At 46.5% G+C, this 19,267-nt stretch overlaps 1 protein-coding gene across 1 annotated transcript in view; it reads right to left on the bottom strand.

Moving 5' to 3' along the window:
• Positions 1-6,962, bottom strand: part of LOC101777759 (bisdemethoxycurcumin synthase) — a 29,221-nt gene extending 22,259 nt beyond the window's left edge. Inside the window, exons 1-3 of the mRNA XM_022826167.1 lie at positions 6,728-6,962; positions 5,150-5,213; positions 4,598-4,649 (exon numbers count right to left, since the gene is read on the bottom strand). Of these exons, the coding sequence (XP_022681902.1) occupies positions 4,598-4,649; positions 5,150-5,213; positions 6,728-6,962 (351 nt within the window). The remainder of the gene's footprint in view (positions 1-4,597; positions 4,650-5,149; positions 5,214-6,727) is intronic.
• Between the last annotated feature and the right edge of the window lie 12,305 nt (positions 6,963-19,267).

Genomic DNA, 19,267 nt, shown 5'->3' with positions numbered 1-19,267 from the left:
TTTGTATAAATTCATAGAAATTCATAGAAATTTGTATAAATTCATAGAAATTCATAGAAATTCATAGAAATTCATAGAAATTCATAGAAATTCATAGAAATTTGTATAAATTCATAGAAATTCATAGAAATTCATAGAAATTCATAGAAATTTGTATAAATTCATAGAAATTTGTATAAAGATTCCGGACTTTGTACGATTCATGTTATTTTATGATTTCTTTATATACATGTATGATTCCGAACTGTGATTATATACAAATTTGTATTAAGACGATTTGTATGACTGTCATGTATGATTCGATGTATGTTTGCAGCAATAGTTGAAATGGCAGACGATGAGACCGCAAGGTATATCATGGAGCAGATAATCGCTGGTGATGGTAGTGGCGACAACGTTCCACTATCATACACGGATGAAGAGGGCACCCAGGCGGACATGTTCCTCAACATGTCTGCCGATGTGAATGAAGAGCAACAGCCGCAGCAACAACTTGCCGTGGCGGAAGGTTCCGGCGAGGTATATACAACCATTCTTGTATTGTTTCACGCCACCGCTACTAGTACGTACTAATTAACGAATCTTAAACTGTTAGCCCTCCGGATCGACACAAGGGCAGAAGACCCGAGGTCGTACAAAGGTGATGGAAGGGAGGCTTGTCATCACCGAAGTTACAGATGAGGGCAGGCCGGTTGCTCCCGAGAAAGTCGCAAAGAAGTATGTTAGTCAAATCGGGGCAATCGTCCGGGACAACGTGCCTATCAGCATCAGAGAATGGAAGGGCAGAAGCGATAATCCGTACGCCCTTCCAGAGACAGAAAAGAATATGCTGTGGGAAGACGTGAAGAGGCATTTCACATTCCCCGAAGATTATAGCGAGAAGGATGTCAAAGCCTGGACACTTAAGAAGATGGCTACTCAATTCCAGACATTCAAGAAGATGCTGGACACCCACTACATCAAGAAGGGCAAAACTCCAGACTTCAATGCGTGGCCCAAGTTGAGGGACCACTGGGATGCATTTGTTGAATACAAGAGGAGTGAAGAAGGTGTGAAAAAGATCACGACCAACGTTGCAAATGCTAGTCAGAAGGGCTACCACCATCATTTGGGGCGAGGTGGGTATGGCTCAGCAATTCCCAAGTGGAGAAAGATGGAACAAGATCTGATCGAACGGGGAATCATACCTGCAACTATTGAATGGCCCGAACGATCAAAGAACTGGTACTACGCTCATGGAGGCTCCCTAAGCCAAGAGGATGGGACGCTGATTTTCAATGACAGAATACGTGAGAAGGCCGAACATCTCATGAAGAACATTGAAGATTCCAAGGCTGGGAGGTTGAGGGTGGACCGAGAAAATGATGAGCTCACATTGGCCCTCGGTAATCCAGAGCACCCAGGACGTTGCCGGGGCTTCGGGGTGGTTCCGTGGAAGTTCGCTTTCCGAGGCGACAGCGCCTCTTACAGAAGCCGGAAGCGAAGAAAGGAACAGATGGAGGAGAGCTGGCGGCAGATGCTAGAACAACGAATGATGGATGAAATCAATCGGCGGGTGGCCGACGCAGTTGCGGAGTTGGCGCAATCTGGAGCAGTGCCGAATCCTCACACCGCCAGCCCTTCTCAACGCCTCGGGAGCAGTTGTGCTTCTACAGGGGTCCTTGATGCGCAGACGCCCAGGTTACCCGTGGAGGAGCAACGGTTCCCCGTGGATGCCATCACGCAACGGACCTCATGTGAGCTGCATGCACCGGTCGGCAACCTCACTATTAAGGTATACTTATACATAATATTTATGCAATCTTGTCAATTGATCCAGGCCTCGAGATCGGAGTTCAACTTGTTTACTTCTGCTATATGTACAGGTAGCGTACGGGAGTGCGTTACCAACGCTGGCAGGGCAGAGCAGTCATGGCATGGACATTCCAACAGGCTACGCCAGCGTCTGTGTCGAGCAAATAGTAGATGCCCAGTATGAAGGTCTAGAGCTCGACTTCCCGGGAGGCGACGGGGAAAAGACATTGGCAGATGCGCTTCATGGGATCATTCTATGGAAGAAACGCTACATCATTATTTCCCGCACGGAGCCATCTCCTCAGACCTCAAGACCGCTCCCCGTAGATCCCGAGCAGCGATCTTCTCCTCATACCTCGAGACCGGCATCTCCTGCTCCAGGACCGTCGCTTCCATCTATATCAAGGTCTCCATCTCCACCACATCCTGGTGCTGGGAGCGACGACGACAATAACAACACCCCTCCCCGATCACCGTCGCCGGCACCAAGAGCGGCCCCCTCGAAGGAACCTGCAGCACCACTCAAGAAGTCACGAGCACCGCCTCCCAAGCAAAGACAGGCTCGAAAGAAGAAAACAAAGGTCGACCCTGAAGTGGCTCGCAAGGAACGCTTTGAGGCAATGTCTCATGCGGAACAGTGGGCAGAAATCCAACGAGAGGCCAGTGAGTGGTTTAAGAAACAAGCCGAATTAAAAAAGGCAAGGGAGATGGAGCCACCGCCAGTAAGTCGGCGGGATTTAAACTTCTTTATCAGGATGGAGGAAGGAGCCAAGAAAAGGATACCACTCTTGACAAACTATGAACGGGCTCTAGTAAAGGCTGATGAAAAGGATAAAAGAAAAGGAAAATCATCCTCCAGCAGTTCAGTCCCCGACCTCAGCCATTTGTCAAAGAAAGATGCTGAACGGGTAAAAGCAATGCCCTTGGATCAACAAGCAAATATATTGAAGTTCATGGAAGAAACAGGTCTGGGACTTGATGAATGCATAGGGCAAGTCGAGACGCCAACTGCACCGCCCCCTGAGCCGAGATGGCCTTATCAGCTAGGCAAGCCTCTAGTGAAGCCGGCAATGGTACGGAAGCTGTCAACAAAGATGTACGAATTCCATCAATGGTACATGACGGCATCCGCCAAATCGAGGGAGATGATCGGCATGAAGGTAAAACCGATAGATTTTCACGGTGAAGGGGAGAAAGTGCTGTGGCTAAACTTCGAGGATATATACGAAGTGTACCATCATGATGCCCTGGACGTCTCTCTGATCAGCGCTTGGATTCTGTAAGTGTCCGTTTATTATCTCTACATGTAAATTTTGGCGTGCGTCACCGTACTAACTTCATCTTCCATTTCATGTAGGATGCTAATTCAGACATGCCGCCGAGAGGCGTACCTACATATAGGCTTCATGGATCCATCTGTAGTTAACCAACGACAGATACAATTAGCGCCGGAAAAAACCTTTGCCGAAATATACAATTTCCTACACAAACAAACATTCAAGGATTTCATACTACTTCCATACAACTTCAAGTAAGTGTGTGTATACCGTCTACTTTCGATGTCTTTTTCCTTATCTCTACATGTTAGTTAGCTCTAATATGCATGAACATTTTACGCACGCAGCTTCCACTGGATCCTTATTATAATTGAGCCTGAAAGAAGCCACGTCACTGTCTTTGATTCGTTACGGAAAGATCCGGTGGACTACCAAGAATTGCAAGACATGCTGGGCTTGTAATAATTCTGGACCTTTATCTCTATGCAAAAATTTATTTCCTAAATTTTATCCCTGTTACACTATGTCATTCATTATTCTATTCCGCAGCGTATGGAAACAATTCATAAGGACACACAAAGGTCCATTCAAAGAAGATCTTACATGGAACACAGACTTCCCGGTACGTATGAAGTCTGCACATTTATTACATTGTATAACACGAATATTTCATAACTTATTTTTTTTCCGCACTGAAGTGCTTAAGACAGGAACCCGGGAATAACCTATGTGGCTACTACATCTGTGAGCACATGCACGGTTTTTTGGGACCCAAGGGACCGAATATGACGCCGCACAACTTAAAAGTACGTAAAATAAATATATTACTAGTTAATTATTTTCTAGCTCCTTATATGTATTTGTTCATGTAACATTCACAAATTTCCAAATTATAGATGTTAAATATTCAACAAGGACTCTTGAAGGAAGAAAGAGTAGCGGCAATATGTGAAGGTCTCATTGGATTCATAATGGACGAGGTGGTAAATCCAAGAGGAGAATTTTATTACGATGGACGACAATTAGACACTCCTCTCAGCAACACCACGACGGGCGGAAGATCGTAGGAAGATACTTTGATTTATTTGTATATATGATCGATTTGTACTAATTAAGCTAGTTGAATTGTGTATATGAATTGTGTATAAGGATTGTGTATATATATAGTAGTTGTATAATTACAAATCCCATTCGTTTAAATACTAGTTGATTTAATTCATTCTAAAAAAATCTCAACTACAAGGTTAACAAATTAAAAGGGCCGCGGTACTACTATACGTATACGTGATGCATGCATGAAAAATTCAGACGTCACCAGTACCATGCAAGCGCAAATTAGTCCCGGTTGGAATTGAGCCGGGACTAAAGGGGACCCCTTTAGTCCCGGTTGGGAAATCCAACCGGGACTAAAGGGGTACCCTTTAGTCCCGGTTGGTTTATCCCGGATGGATATCCGAGAGATATGACCCTTACCAACCGGGACTAATGCTCAGTTTTCTACCAGTGTATCTTGTTGATGTCCTTACCTGTTCACCTGATTCAGACATCCTAGAAGAAACGAAGGCATCAACATCGTACCTGCAATGTAAAATGGTGTCAGATATTGAAAATTCTAAGTTGAAAAGAACATTGAAAGGTAAAAGCACAAAAGTTATTATGTAATAGTTAATGAATCCTAGAATCTTTTTGTCCTTTTATCATCTTGCCACTAACAGAAGTACGTAATGAACAAATCTTTTATCCTTATTATGTAATGAATCCTAGAATTTTTTTTTATCCTTTTATCATCTGCAAGTTAACAAATTCTGTTGTTGTCATCCCTTCCATTCAGTGTCTTAGCATTTTTTTTCTAAGAACATAAGTTCTTACAATGTTTTTTATGTCGTTAGACAACAGACATTCTGTCAGCCAATTATGTACCATTTCATATAGCTCTTTCCAGACTATTACGTTAAATGATCGCAAGGATGGTCAGTTAATAATAACCTCATAATTCTGATCGGCATGTGATAAGTAACAACCTATAACTGTTTATCCAGTGATATAGGAAAACAGAATGAAGTGAAATATCTTCGTACCATGCGCCATCTCTAACTGACTTAGCTTCATATTTGACCTGACTTCCATCCATGGAAATGCTCCCTGGTGTTCATTAAATTAGCGTGAAGAAATAGAAAAAAGAGGTAAGATAAAGATAGTATTGAATTCATAATGCTTATATTCTTATTGATATAAGGTAGAACTGGTAAAAAAAACTAATACCTCCGTATTAAAATATTTGTCACTGTTGACTTTCGATCATGACGTTTGACCATTCATTTTATTCATCTTATATTTGGTTTGTGGCTCACTTTGTCATCAAAGGTATTTTAACAATAACTTATTTTTTCATATGTTTGCAATAAATTTTTAAATAAGATGAATGATCAAATGTTGCGAGAAAAATTCAAAGCAACAAATATTTCCATATAGAGGGAGTACATTAGAGGGAGAGATGTCCCCTTGAGATAGCTCTAAACAAGGGGAGCGGCCACGGGCAGCAAGGAAATACACTGAAACTACCTTCACTATAACCACTTTACACAGCAAGATGGCCACATGATCTGGGGCACCCTTTGCGTTCCACCTGCATGATCCAACACTATGGGCAAAATATCCGATTTCGTCCTTTAACTTTCGACAGAGGGTCAAGTTCGTCTCTATACTTCTGAACAGGCCAAATGATCCTTGAACATCACTTCTACAATTCAATTTCATCCTTGATCCTAGTTGGACGTCCACATAGACATGCCATGTCATCCAAGCCCACATTCGGGTTTTGCTGCGCATGTAAAAAGTCCAAAATGCCCTTCCCCTTACTACCCCATTCTAAAGGGGCTCTCTCCCATGCAGCCGCCTCTCCCTACCATCTTCCCTGTTCACCTCTCCCTTTTCCAGTCTTCCCATCCGCCTCTCTTTCCCGTCCCTCTCCACCAGGTCTGGCTCCAAATTTACAGCAGCAATGGCACAAGGTAGCAGGCATAGGAACACATTGATGCTTGGGAGGGAAGGAAGACCAAATCACGATGAGGAATCGCATCGGAGGCATGCAGAGATGGAGGCAAGGCATCTGTTTTCCTCCAGATTGGATTTTTTGCTATTTGGTGTTCAAAATCGGTCCTTTCTATAGCCTGATTTCGCTTGTTTTTGGCAGCTCGAACGGTTGCTCGAGGAACAAATAGAAGCATGGTGGTTTGGACGGGGATTACATGCCGCCATACGTGGCACGCAGTGGCGGAGCTAGGAAAAAATATATCTTGGGCACAGATTAAACCAAAACAAAAAAAAAAACACACCAATTCACACCGCATTAACGCATCCATATATTGCAATTGCATAAAAGTTCATGCAAGTTAAGATGTTACCTCAAATTTGTAGAATAAATTGCTAGTTCTTGCGCCAAATACAAAAATAGAAAGAAATAGGTGAGTACACAAGAACATTACCATTTTTTTTGGTCTTCTTGTTGCCAATATCGTTCTTGGGTGTGGGCCTGGTGGCACCATGGTCTCTCCCTCGCCCTCGAATGACTCCAGCCAGAGCCGCCCCTGATTCCGCCGCCGCCGGAGCCACCCCTGTTGCGCGGCCTTCGCCAGAGCCATGGCCATGCCCAGCACCGGCAAGCCCTTCCTCCTTCTCTTCCTCCATGAGACTGATCTGCCCAGCACCAGCAAGCCCTTCCTCCTTCTCTTCCTCCATGAGGCTGAGCTGCCCAACACCGATAAGCCCTTCCTCCTTCTCTTCCTCCATGAGGCTGAGCTGCCCAGCACCAGCAAGCCCTTCCTCCTTCTCTCCCTCCATAAGGCTGAGCTGCCCAGCACCGGCAAGCCCTTCCTCTTTCTTTCCCTCCATGAGAAACAGCTACCGCCCGGGGCCGCTGCCGCACGCGTGCTCTGCGTTGTGCGTCGGAGACGCCGCTGCCGCCGCTTTGCTGATCCCAAGCGGCTAGCGCTAGGGTTGGTGGCTGGTCTGAGAGGATGGAGGGGATCGATTGGAGTGGTGGGCCTTTCACCTGTCTATTATACTTTGTTTGGGCTCCTGCTGCCAAGTGGGCTGGATGCCTAACCATAGGCCCAGTTGGGTGCTGCCTATTTTACCCATTTCACGCAAGAGGTGATTAGCAAGGGGTTAGAGCTCGGCAGGATCACCAAAAAAGACGGGTGGGAGGGGTACTGGAGCAAGCTCAGCGCTAGCTGAGGTGGCTGCCCCACCCTACCTCCACGTGGCTCTGCCCATACTACCATGGTCTGCATGCATTGGGCAGTGAGAAAAGAAAAAAAAGGAAATCAATAGATTTTTTTGAGTTAAGAGGAAATCAATAAATCATTGTTGATAAAATCACATATATTATCGTTATTGAAGGGCCTCACCTTTTAGTTTCGACCCGGGCCACCGAAATCTCAGGACCGGACCTGCTCGTATGGATATAGGAAGAAGGTTCTTGCAATGACATGGCACGTCTACATGGATGTCTAACTAGGATCAAGGACGAAATTGAATCGGAGAAGTGAAGTTCGAGGACTAATTTGGCCCGGCTCATTCAAAAGTATAGTGACGAACTTGACCCTTTGTCGAAAGTTAAAGGACGAAATCGGCTATTTTGCCAACCCTATGCTATTAATTCATGCATCCGCTCAGAAAGAAATTATGATGTAGCTAAATAACAGATGAGATGAAAAGATAAGTTGCCCAGAAATTGTGATGCAATGAACTAATTCAACCTAACAGTTTTCCATGAAATGGGATGATTTTTTTCTTCAAATTATAATACAAGAATGGGTGTGGCTTCCCGTTGTGTCGTCTCATAAGAAAAAGGCCGCTAAAAGCACACATCCCAAACCCTTACGCAGAAAATTGAAGAAGAAGAATAAACAATCAGCAACCATATACGAATAACTCCTTGAGAAAAGGCGCACATACAGATACAGACCAAGGCATGGTTAAAGCCCTAGTGAACATAATCACTGTCTACCTGCGATGTACAGACACTGGGTAAGCAAGGAGAAGTGAACACCTGAGGAAGATCCGGCCTGCACAGCAGCCGAGGAACCAGCAGCAAGGTGATAGTAGGCCCCAACCCCACGGGCAGAAGATTTCTCCTGTGCCTGTGCTGCCCTGGCGGCCTTGCGCTCACGCGAATAGTAGCGGCGGTTGCAGAACCAAGTTTTAACCTGCGCGAGTAGCCAGATCTGAGTGAATAGGGTTCCTGAATTCTGATTGAAATCGAGATGATGAGGAATTCGATCCGAATCTTCAGATCACCTGAACCACTGCACGTACCTGCTTCGGATCGATAACAACCTTGCCGATGCGTTCAGCGGAGGCGCTGAATTTCCTCGCGAGCTCCTCCACGGCGACGTGGTTGGGGCTAGGGTTTTGGAGTGGCTGCAGGCGCGCTTCCATCTCCTCCACCTCGGCCGGTAGGAAGCGGAACGGCGCCACCGCCAGCATCCCGTCGCTGCTCCTTGCGCTTGGTGGCCGACCCATGCCTCTTCCGTTCATCATCGATGGAGATGATGACTGCAACTGATGCTACTCCTGCAAACGCTGCTGGATGAGAGAGAGAGAGAGAGAGAGAGAGAGAGAGAGAGAGAGTGGTTACTAGTGTCTGAGGGAAGAAGGGAAAAACTGCTGCGTGCTGTGCCCTGTGGGCATCGTTGTCCTTTTCTCTTCTCTCATCACGACGTAAGCGAGGACTCACTGATCATTGCACATTGCCGTGTTGCACTCTGACTGTCTTTCAGCCACGGAGAAAAATGTCCCACCGTAGAAAAGAAATGTTCCAGGTGTATCGCCAAATTCATATGTCAAATCCGATCCGATTGCTTTGAATGTTGAATCGAAACACATGGTCCTTTGTAAGACTAAGAAAAGTACACCAAGTCTCACTGAATGTATTTACACGTTTCATTGGAACAAAAATATTTGACACTCTAAATGTAAACCTGTTTTGGCACTTTGTTCATGTACACAACTCTAATTTCTAATGCAGAGACAATGGCTTATTACTAGTTTGATGAACATTTCGTTGATAAACGCGTGGCTTATTAAGTTTGCAATTGCTTCTTGCTAAATTTTTTGAGATGGATGACCAGCCACCTCATTGCTGCCTCATCCGCTGTTCTATTAACCTCCAGCTCACCAAAACTAAATTTGTATTACTGCCTAAGGTAAAAGACTTCAATTTTCAGTAATCTTCTTTTTTCATGGTGTATAGAGTGGCTTTATTTCAAAACCAATTGCCTCTTTTTAGGAAACTAGCAAATATGCCCGTGCGTTGCTATGATAAATGCTATATCTATATATTATCATGCTATAATGCAAAACATCATTTGTATCATGGCCAATGCTGTCTCTATATTGGAAGGCTAGCGCGCGGCGTGTGTTGGGCACGGGGCAGCTGACGACACGGTCCTAACCATGTGCTTATCCTCGCAATGCTTGGCGCCTCTAACGTGGACGCCCCATGCACGTTCTTAAATGGTGATGGGTATGAGTAGGGAACGGTAGGTATCGCGACTATCTTGCGGTGGCGGCAGCTTTGAAACTTAGACATAGTATAGACCGAGATGCAGTCTTTTCTAGCACTTTTCCCTGCTAAAGGTCAGCCTCTCATCTAACTCTTTTTTGCATCATGTATTGAAATTTTTTTTATGTTTTTTTTATCCGGCAGCACATGCCCTAAAGTAGCTTGTTTTTTTAAGTATGCTGAAAATAAATGTAGGAAAATCATTTACATGTTGAAAAAGTTTATAAAGTATGATTAAAGTAGACAATATTAAAAATAATTTTTTTGATATATCATATATTTTGGAGATTAGACGAGAAAGCCTCGGAAGAGGTTGTGGAACCTTGATGTCATAGGATGACATACGGCTCTTAGAGCAACTCCAAGAGACTGCTAATCTTGCCCCCAATACCTTTTTTAGGAAAAAAGAGAGAAAAAATGAACTCCAACAATCCACCTAAACCTTCCCCAATTTTTTAGCAACGCTAAAAAACAGCCTGCCACCGTGTATATTTTAGCGTTGGCGTTCCTCCCCCAATCCTGATTCCCGCACGCCCACGCGTCCCTTCCGATGGGCCCAATACGATGACGTGGCCTGTGTTTGAAATATTGGGGGCTATTTATTAGCAATCTGCTGTGGACTGATATATTTTTAGAGGAAATATTTTTTGGGAGAACCCCCAATACATAGTTTTGGGGAAGAATTTTTTAGTATTCTCTTGGAGTTGCTCTTAGCAGTCTACACCATCGGCCAATTTAGCCTGGATCAAATGTGCAGGACGCTACCTACCGTGTCTACCAGAGGCAAATTGGTTGGATTCACGCAGGTCGGCCCAAGCATGCAGGCAGGACCGCAGGAGGCAACGCACGCAGCAGTCAGGCCCAAGAGGCCAGGAGCACGGGAAGCTGCCGCAGCCGGTTCTTTTGCGCCTAGGATTTTCCTCGGAGGCAGAAGTCCGGTTCGTTGGTTTCCACCAATTTTTTTCTCCAACACGTACATAAATCGGACAACGGTTGAAAATTTTTAAAGAGGCAGAACGTACGAAGGATTTCTTCCATACTTTAATATTAGGTAGAGATGAGCTGGTGCATATCTTGCAAGCATTCATAGCAGCAGCTGGCCTCCTCGCTCGGAATTTACTGGGTGAAGGCTTGGACAACAGTATGCACCAGCACGGCCACTCGACGTTCAACCTGCTAGCTGGTGCGACGCCTTCGTCGCGCGGCTCCCGACTGCTGCCAGAGCAATTGGTCTGACATTTTTCCTGCAGTTTCTTTGTTCTTGACGTAGGTAGCTCTTTTTTTATGTTGTTGGGGCTCTCGGACACAGTAGTCTCTCTCAGTTGGTTCAAGTACCCCCAGCATTGTCTGTCCATCTCGTCCTATAAACAGGATTATTGTTCAATAATTAATGATATATGTGTGAAAGTTTGTGGAAGCATTAGTGTCACCTCGTTAATTAGGTGCCGCTTTGCATCGGGTGTTAATATAGGCTGCTGGGAACGACCACCCCAGCTTGGTACGGTGTCCATAACAATTAACAACCTCTACCGGTGATCATCGTATACACAAGGAATAACATCCTAGATATAAGAGATATCTAGAATTGAACCACTATGCGAGAAACGCTTATCATGGTGCTTAGGTTCCTCTCCAAATCAGTTGCACTTTGGTACCGGTACTGAAAATAACTAGATGGGGCCCATTTCGTACCAGCCCTGGAAACGGCCCCATTTGTCAATGGACATAAACAGCAAGACCTGAAAATAGGAATTTCTAGGACTAATTGCATATGAACACTGGCCTAAAAAATGCATCTTTAGGGCTAGCCGAAGAACCAGCCCTGCAAAAGTCGTTATTCGGCTAGCCCTAAAGATATATAGATATATGTATGTATGTATGTATCGGGTCGGTAGCTTAAAAAAAACTTAAAAAGGTTCTAGAAATGGTTTCAAACAGACCTACTAGAAAGTGTTTATGGAATAACGAACAACATCAGCAGAAATCTAATACATGCGAGTATGTGACAGATGAGGTTACAACTCAATATATCTAACACTCCTCAATCACTAAGAAATATCGTCTCCTCCGGTGCAGAGTCGGCAGAAGGATCTAGTCTAGGATTTGTGCCATGGATGACCTGCATAAAATCATTAAGAAATACCTCCTCCGGTGCAGAGTTTTCAGTGGAGTAGTTTTGATCTAAAGTGAACTATTAATCATAGTAGAACGATGCAATCATGTGCGTGCCCCCCAGTATAGAAAGAGGGATTATAAGGAGATGAGTAGGAAGGAAGTTAACTAGACTTTTGGTTCATTGGCGTGACCCTGCATTGGCGGTCATTTTGAGGGAAAATGTCATAAAAATGACATCCTGTGAAATATATATAAACACGGCTGGTGGATATTTCAGGACACTTAAAATCATTGTGCAGGGTTAGTGTAGCTAAGGCAAGCACGTCATTTTGAGCAAAACTCGGGCTTTTGAGAGTTATATTGGAGCCAATATTTTGCCAAGATGCAGAACAGCACAACAAAAGACTCGCATATATAGAGTAATAATTTGGTTTCTAATGAAATAAACATTCTAAAGGAGTGGAGTATTTAACGACTTTGTTGAAAGAGCGGTTTGTATATGAGATGGGAAGGGGCAAGGAATGCACATCATCCCAAAGCTTTAGAGGAACAGATGCATGAGCCAAAAGTGAGAGACCGACTTCTACTACTACGGGTGTGCATGTGTTCAGCAGCTTCATTTTGTTGGTGTGCATGAGGCCACGAGACGTACAGGTTGTGAGATGCCGACTTCCTTGGAAAACAAAAAAAGGAGTTGAGCTTTTCATACTTTCCACCCAATCTGTTTGCATGCATGGAAATGATTTTGCGATTGAACTGGCACTCAACAAGACTTTGGAATTCATGGATCAACTTCTTAGACCACTCTAGAGGATGTTGGTCCAATATTTTCAACGAAATGTTGGGCCAATATTTTCAACCAAAAATATTGGATCAACATCTTAGAGGAGAATCGTATCAACATTTTCAAGAAAATATATTGGATCAACTTTTAGAAAAATGTTGGATCATTTCAGTGGAAAAATGTCGGACCATCTTTATTTGAGGAAACTGTTGGATCAACATATTAGACAAAAGAAAAACATTATTGTTGAAAATGTTGGGTCAACTTTGCAAATGTGGAGCGCCACACATTTAGAAATATGTTGAACTGGTAAGACATTATTGTTGATTCAATCAAAAGGTTTGAAAGTAGAAAACATAATAGAGGGACACATCTTCCAAATTTGTTTAGTCATCAAGTCGATAAAACTTGGAATCGACACTTTACAAATGTGGAGTCGGACGAAAATGTTAAATCAGCAAAGGAAAAAAACCAAATAAATATTGAATGGTGAAGTCTAAAAAATATTGAATCAGAAAGCCTCAATTTGTTTTTAAAGTAAAATACACAGGCGGTCCCTGATCTTGTCATGGGGTGTCATCTAAGTCCCTAAACTCTGAAAATGCATTTTCAGGTCCATGAACTTGTCTCAAGATGCCATCCGGATCCCTAAACTCTAAATCGGAGGACAAGTTTGGAGGCCTAAATATGCACTTTAAGAGTTTAGGGACCCAGATGATACCTTGAGATAAGTTTGAGGACTGAAAATGCATTTTGAAAGTTTAGAGATCCGGATGACACCACAAGATAAGTTCGGGAACCGCCGGTGTACTTTATTCCTTTTTTTTGGAAAAACAACATTGGTTAAGGTCATGGACTATCAAAAGAACAAATAAACTAAAAAAGAGCGTACATGCCACCATATCATGGCTTGCTCCACATGACCTTGTTATCAGTATAGCTTCTATTAATCACATGGTGCAATGGCTCAAGGTGGGAGAAGAAAGTAGACGAGCCATGTCAGAAGAAAAGGAACATGCATGTCCCAGGTCAGATGGGCCGCCATCCTTCGCGCTTGCGCGGCTGCAACAGCCAGCCGTCGCCAAAACCTCGCCGACATGTCTGCCGTTGTGAAAAAACGAAGAACCATCAGACGCGCTGCCTGCATATGAAGCTCAGTTCAACGAAAGCGGGCCTCCTGGATCGTGGGCTTGGAAAGGAATGGACCGGAGCCAGCATTTGATCAAAGGATTCCTTTCTTGTGATTGAAGTCTGACAGTATTAGTGTTAAGAAGCAGCAGCAGCGGTCAGCTGCCGTACCTATTCACCGTGTCTCTGTGACTGTCACCAGAGTACCAGACGCGTGCAGCAGGTCCTATGGAACGCCGACACGTACGTACGGTCTTGCAAGATGATGATGGATAGAATGGATCCAAAAGTGAAAGTGCTACGGCGTTGTCCATAGCGTGTCCGTCCCCTCTCAGTCCTATTTCTTGCTGCTAAAGTTTAGGTACTGAAATTTAGTCCCTTTTAGTCTCTAAACTGCTAAACATGGTGACTAAAAGGGGTTGAACTTTAGTCCCTAAATTTTAGCCCTTTAGTCCCAATAGGTTGCTAAAAGGGATTAAAGGAGACTATTGACAAGATCTGCCCCTTATTAATGCCGCGTCCCAACCCTCCCCCCCCACCCACACACACACCCCTCCGATCCAATCCTCTACCCTCGCTCTCTCCTGATCCATTCCCCATCTCGCTCGCACCCTGCCCTCCCCGCCGCCGCCCCCACTGCTCCCTACGCTGCCAACCCCCCCCTCCCACGCCTGCGCCGCCGCGCCTGCTCCTACCTAAGCTGGATCCACCATGGACGGCCACGGGAACATCTACCGGGACTACTTCTCTCAGGGTGGTTCTTCTTCGGCGGCTCACACCTTCCCTGCTTCCGCTGCCGCCCCTGATGATGACAACTTAGATCTTTTCTCCTAGGTGCCGTCATATGTATCGGCAACCCCCAGCCTCTCGGCTGGGAGGGTGCACATGGAGAACCTGGATCTCAACTCCTAGGGTGAGGGTTTCCTCGACGAGTACTCGGGTTACCTGCAGCAGGAAGGAGGTTGTGGCGACCAAGGCCTACCTCATCTTGGACCAAGCGGAGATGGCGGCAGATTCGGCGCATTCCAGCCTCCTCAACCGAGCGGAGGTGGGGGCGGATCCGACCGTGGAAGATCCCAGGCTGCGCGTGGTCTCCGCAACAGGTCCCTCAACACTAGAGTGGGATTCGGCCCCCAGCCAGCGGGATCCGGCACCCAGCCACTGGGATCTGACCCCCAGGTTCAAGTTCATGCTCCTCTCCTCCACGTTTGCTGTTTTGACACCTTTTTGTTGTTTATAAAATTTTAAAATCACGCAAAACACTGTTACAAACATCATAAAATTGTTCCTCATGCAATCATGCATTTAGTTTGCCCTCAGGGCAGTAGAGCCAGCCCTCTGTGCTGATCAATATGGACTATTTTTTGCTTTGGCAAAACTACTATCAGCATCAGATCTAGCGTAGGGCTTTTTGTTGGGAGGGGGGGCGGGGGGGAGGAAGAGAAAAAATGAGTAGAAGGGAGAAGAAGTGAAGGTGAGCTAGGGAGGAATGGGAAGAGTAGAGTCTGCAACCGCCCCAAACCACTATGGGTACGGTGAATGTATTAATGGCTTCTGCAAAGAGCATCCGCTTCTTCTGTGACCTTGCTTCTCTGGTGGTCTACCCACCAGCACCAGTTGACCAGGAGGCAAGTAACGTTACTGTCACCATCTACTTAATAAGCTTCTCTTATCTTCGTTGATTGCATAGTGATACTAGTAGATTATAATTTAGCTTGTTTGCAGTATCTAAAAGGGATTCATATTTTCTAATACAATTTGTCTTGGATAGTCCGCACTCAAGTGCTTTGTGTCAATGATGTTCCTGTTCGTCCTCTAGATAGAGAACCCAATGCCCCATAGGCACCTTCAGGTTTGTTCTGTAGTCATATATACCCAGAATGGATATGCCAACCTTTTTTCCCTAATACACCTCCAGGCTCGAGTACACCCCGGCACAATCTGTCAAAATGACTTGTTTGTTGCTTTTCGAATTTGCAGCTAATTGCTTTGCGAGCCATGGGCATTGGTTCTCCTACTATTTTTTTTTACGGTCACTGAACAACATACTCGTCAGGTGTGTCGTGGTTATTGCACATCTAGTCCACCTCTCGTAGCTACGTCGTTCCAGTATCACCCTCCATCTGAGAGTCAGGCCAATGGAATGGGGAGTTGAGGACTAAAGGTGGCAAGAGGTGCGCAAACCAAAACTCATCGGATGTGCAAACCAAAACTAATCGGACATGACGATCTCCCTTGAAGCTGATGGTAACACCATTCACCGCACATCTGGACTCCACGTACCGCCATCCAACACCATACAAGGGAAGGAAGCCTCGAGGGGAATGGCAATAGAGGTGGAAACACCACCCGGTATAAGATTTGATGGCACCGTCAACAAGGAGACAGCCGACGGAGTAGAGGCGTCAGATGGGGAACACTTACGGAACCACGACGGAGGTCAACAACCATTAGCCGCTAGATCAAAGAAGTGTATGGGTGATGTAGAACGAGAAGCACCAAAACCATTAGCGGTCGTGAGTGGCGGCACGAGGGGATCTCTAAAACGATGCCTTCACCAAAGTGGTGCATATGGCCCCAATAGGGACTGGTCTCTCGTCATCACCTCCAAGAAGGACAATGGCGCCTGAGGGCGTCATCGATGACGGCACTGGTGCAAAACAAGGCTAGGATTTCTCCTAATTGAAACCTCTCAGACCAGCGCAAATGCATCCAAAACATGTGGACGGGGATGCCTCGAAACAGCGCCTCCAAGGAGGAAGAACGGCACCTGAGGGTGTCTCCATTGTCAGCATGGCACAAAGCCAAGCTTGGATTTCTCCTGTAAATTCCTAGGCCACCAGCTGCAGTGCACGTGCTGTGGAATAAGAGTGCCGAGTGGAGTCCCTAACTGGCCGCCGCAGCCGCCGCGGCAGCGGAGGGGACACGAGGACCAAGGACAGGTCACCCTCGGACGCCGTCGTCGCGGGACATTGAAGCCCAGAGACACAGGGGCCTCCACTGTGGCAGCCCCGGCCATCACCACATCGGGGGAATTGGAGTTGGACATGAGGTCCACGAGCTCTGTGCCCTAAGCTCCCCTGCAGGGTTACGGCTGGAAGTTAGCAAGGCCCCCGAGCTCCCCCACCAAAGGAACCGGATTAGGACTCAGCAAGGCCCCCGAGCTCCCCCACCAAAGGAACCGGATTAGGACTGAAGGAAGTTGCATCTGACGAAGTGTAGTCGAGTTGGCTGCCGTCGTCGTCGGGCAACGAAGCCCGAAGGCACCAGAGCCCCACCCCGCTCACTGCCACTCCAGGGGAGCAATAGCTGGTGAGGTCCAGGAGCTCTGTGCCTCGAGCTCCCCCACCGGAGGGACCAGATCAGGGTTGCAGGAGGCCGGATCCGGCAAGGAGAAGTCAAGCTCCAGCCTCTAGAGCTCACAAACGGATCAAATCTTGCTAATCTTGCTAGGTTTTGTGGCTGCTCACGTTTGAAATTGGAGAGGAATAGGTGAAGAGGAGGTGGACAGAGAGGGAGGCGGATGGTCGGCTTCAGCACCACCAGCTGCCACCGCTGCACCACCAGCTGCCACCGCTGCACGCCGTCCTGTGGCGGCGGCGGCGGCCGGCGAGGCCCGCAGGTGGAGTTTTTGGGCGAGCAGCCGAGTACATTACAAAGTTCACCCTTTGGCAGCAGTGATTAGCAGTGGAGAGAGCAACCCCAGCCATATAAATTTCCACTAAAGAATTCAAAATTTGATTAACATTTGGAAATTTTTACACCATGGCCCCCCACCCCCACACACACCAAGGTAAAGTTTGAATTTCTCGCTCCGTCACAGGCAGTGATCATCGACTCACTGTGTCATGGTGCTGCAAGATGCTGGTAAAGATCAAGGCCGTCTGACCTGGTGATTTTTCGGACTATGAAACAGAGGCAGTGTGATAATGAAAATTGTCTCTACAATGTTGATGAAGCTTTTTAAAAAAAAAATCTACGACGATATAACATTAATTTCCTAAACACAGGTTCTAGTGAAGGTCAAATATATTACCATGGCGACACTAATATTAATGGTCAAATAATGCTCAATAACTTATTCCAACCGTGAATGTACTCTGGTTTTCCTGCTGCAAGATGCTGGCGTGGAATTGCAGCTCAAAGGTACTGCGTGCATCTTTTTTTTAAGGTACTCTGAGTGCAGTACTAGGTTGCTCTCAATTTGCTGCACCTGCTGCGCGTCAAGTTCCCGCAACGGCATGGCTTTTCTGGACCGCACACAGCTCGTCATTCAGTTCGGACTTACCCACCCGTAGAGAACGACGGGACGAAACTGCTGCTGCTAAGGCTGAAATCAACAAAAATCCATGGACCTGTTCGTTTCAGCTTATAAGCCGGCTGAAAAGCTGAAACGGCTGATTTGTTGTGAGAGAAAAACACTGTTCGGTGGCTGATAAGCCGGCTGAATAAGCTGAAGCGAATGCAGAGCCCAGGACGGCCTTAAAACGTCAGCCCACTCGAAACCTGGCTGAATTGATCACGAACATTCCATCCCCGTGGCCAGCACCGTCGTCTGCATTTTTTTGTACGGTCCAGCACACGGAGGCCCATCTGTGATGGGCCCAAACCAACGAAACCATTTCCCCTGCAGAGCCCATAACGGCCTAAAAACGTTAGTCCACTGTTTGGTCCATTAATTGCCCATTCGTGTGTGGTTAGATTTTTGGAAAAACTCCCATTTACCTGGACACTGGGCCGAGTCCGTGCTTTCACCCAGGACTCGAAAACCGTCCATCCTAGGTCCTCGTGCTATCTAAACCGGACACGTCACCCCCTCCACCAAATTCCAACCCGATTTTGTCCGAGCTGGCGCCAGACCGACGCCATTTTAACTTGCCATCGTGTCATGGAACCCTCTGGTCAGTCTTACCAGGCACACGAGGGAATAAAATAGATGCCGCCGCCATCTTCTCCCTATCGGCCTCTATTCACCATCCGTCCCAAACCACGGCCACAGCAGTGGCGGCCACGATTTCTACGGTGAGGACCTACCGATGGAGAGGGCCAGCAGCCCCCAAGCCATGGCACACGCACGCCAGGACTTCTGGGGCCACGCGGAGGCTGCGCGGGCAAAGCTATGGGATGAGCGATGCGACGGGGACGGATTGCGCGGCAGGGACAACGCAATGGCGTAGCAAGGGGACAGACTTGGTTTCCGTTGCCATGGACCTCGTTGCCGCCCGCTCTCCAATGGCCGAGCTCGTCCTCGAGGCTCTCTGTTCATTTCCACCAATCTCCACCTCACTCCTCCGTTCATCTCCGGGAACAAGGCAATGCTCGATTTGGGCAAGGGGCAGCTCGGGTGATGTTGGATTTGGTGTGCTGGTGGATTTGTGCCTGCTTGCGCAGGGAGAACCAGTTGAATGAGACGCCGCACCTCCCCTTTCCCTTGCACAGAGGCAAACCAGAGCCCCATCCTCCAAACCCAAGCAATAAGCATCCTACCGACATAAGAAGGAGATTTGCCGATTATGGTGAGTGGTAGAGCTAATTGGCTTTCCTCTATTGCTTGGGTTTGGAGGATGGGGCTCTGGTTTGCCGATTTTTTTTCTTGTTTCT

This window comes from Setaria italica, chromosome I (genome assembly GCF_000263155.2).
Source record: "Setaria italica strain Yugu1 chromosome I, Setaria_italica_v2.0, whole genome shotgun sequence".
In the NCBI taxonomy this organism is placed as follows: Eukaryota; Viridiplantae; Streptophyta; class Magnoliopsida; order Poales; family Poaceae; genus Setaria; species Setaria italica.
The sequence above is the reverse complement of the archived record's forward strand: the minus strand, read 5'-3'. Positions and strand labels throughout refer to the sequence as shown.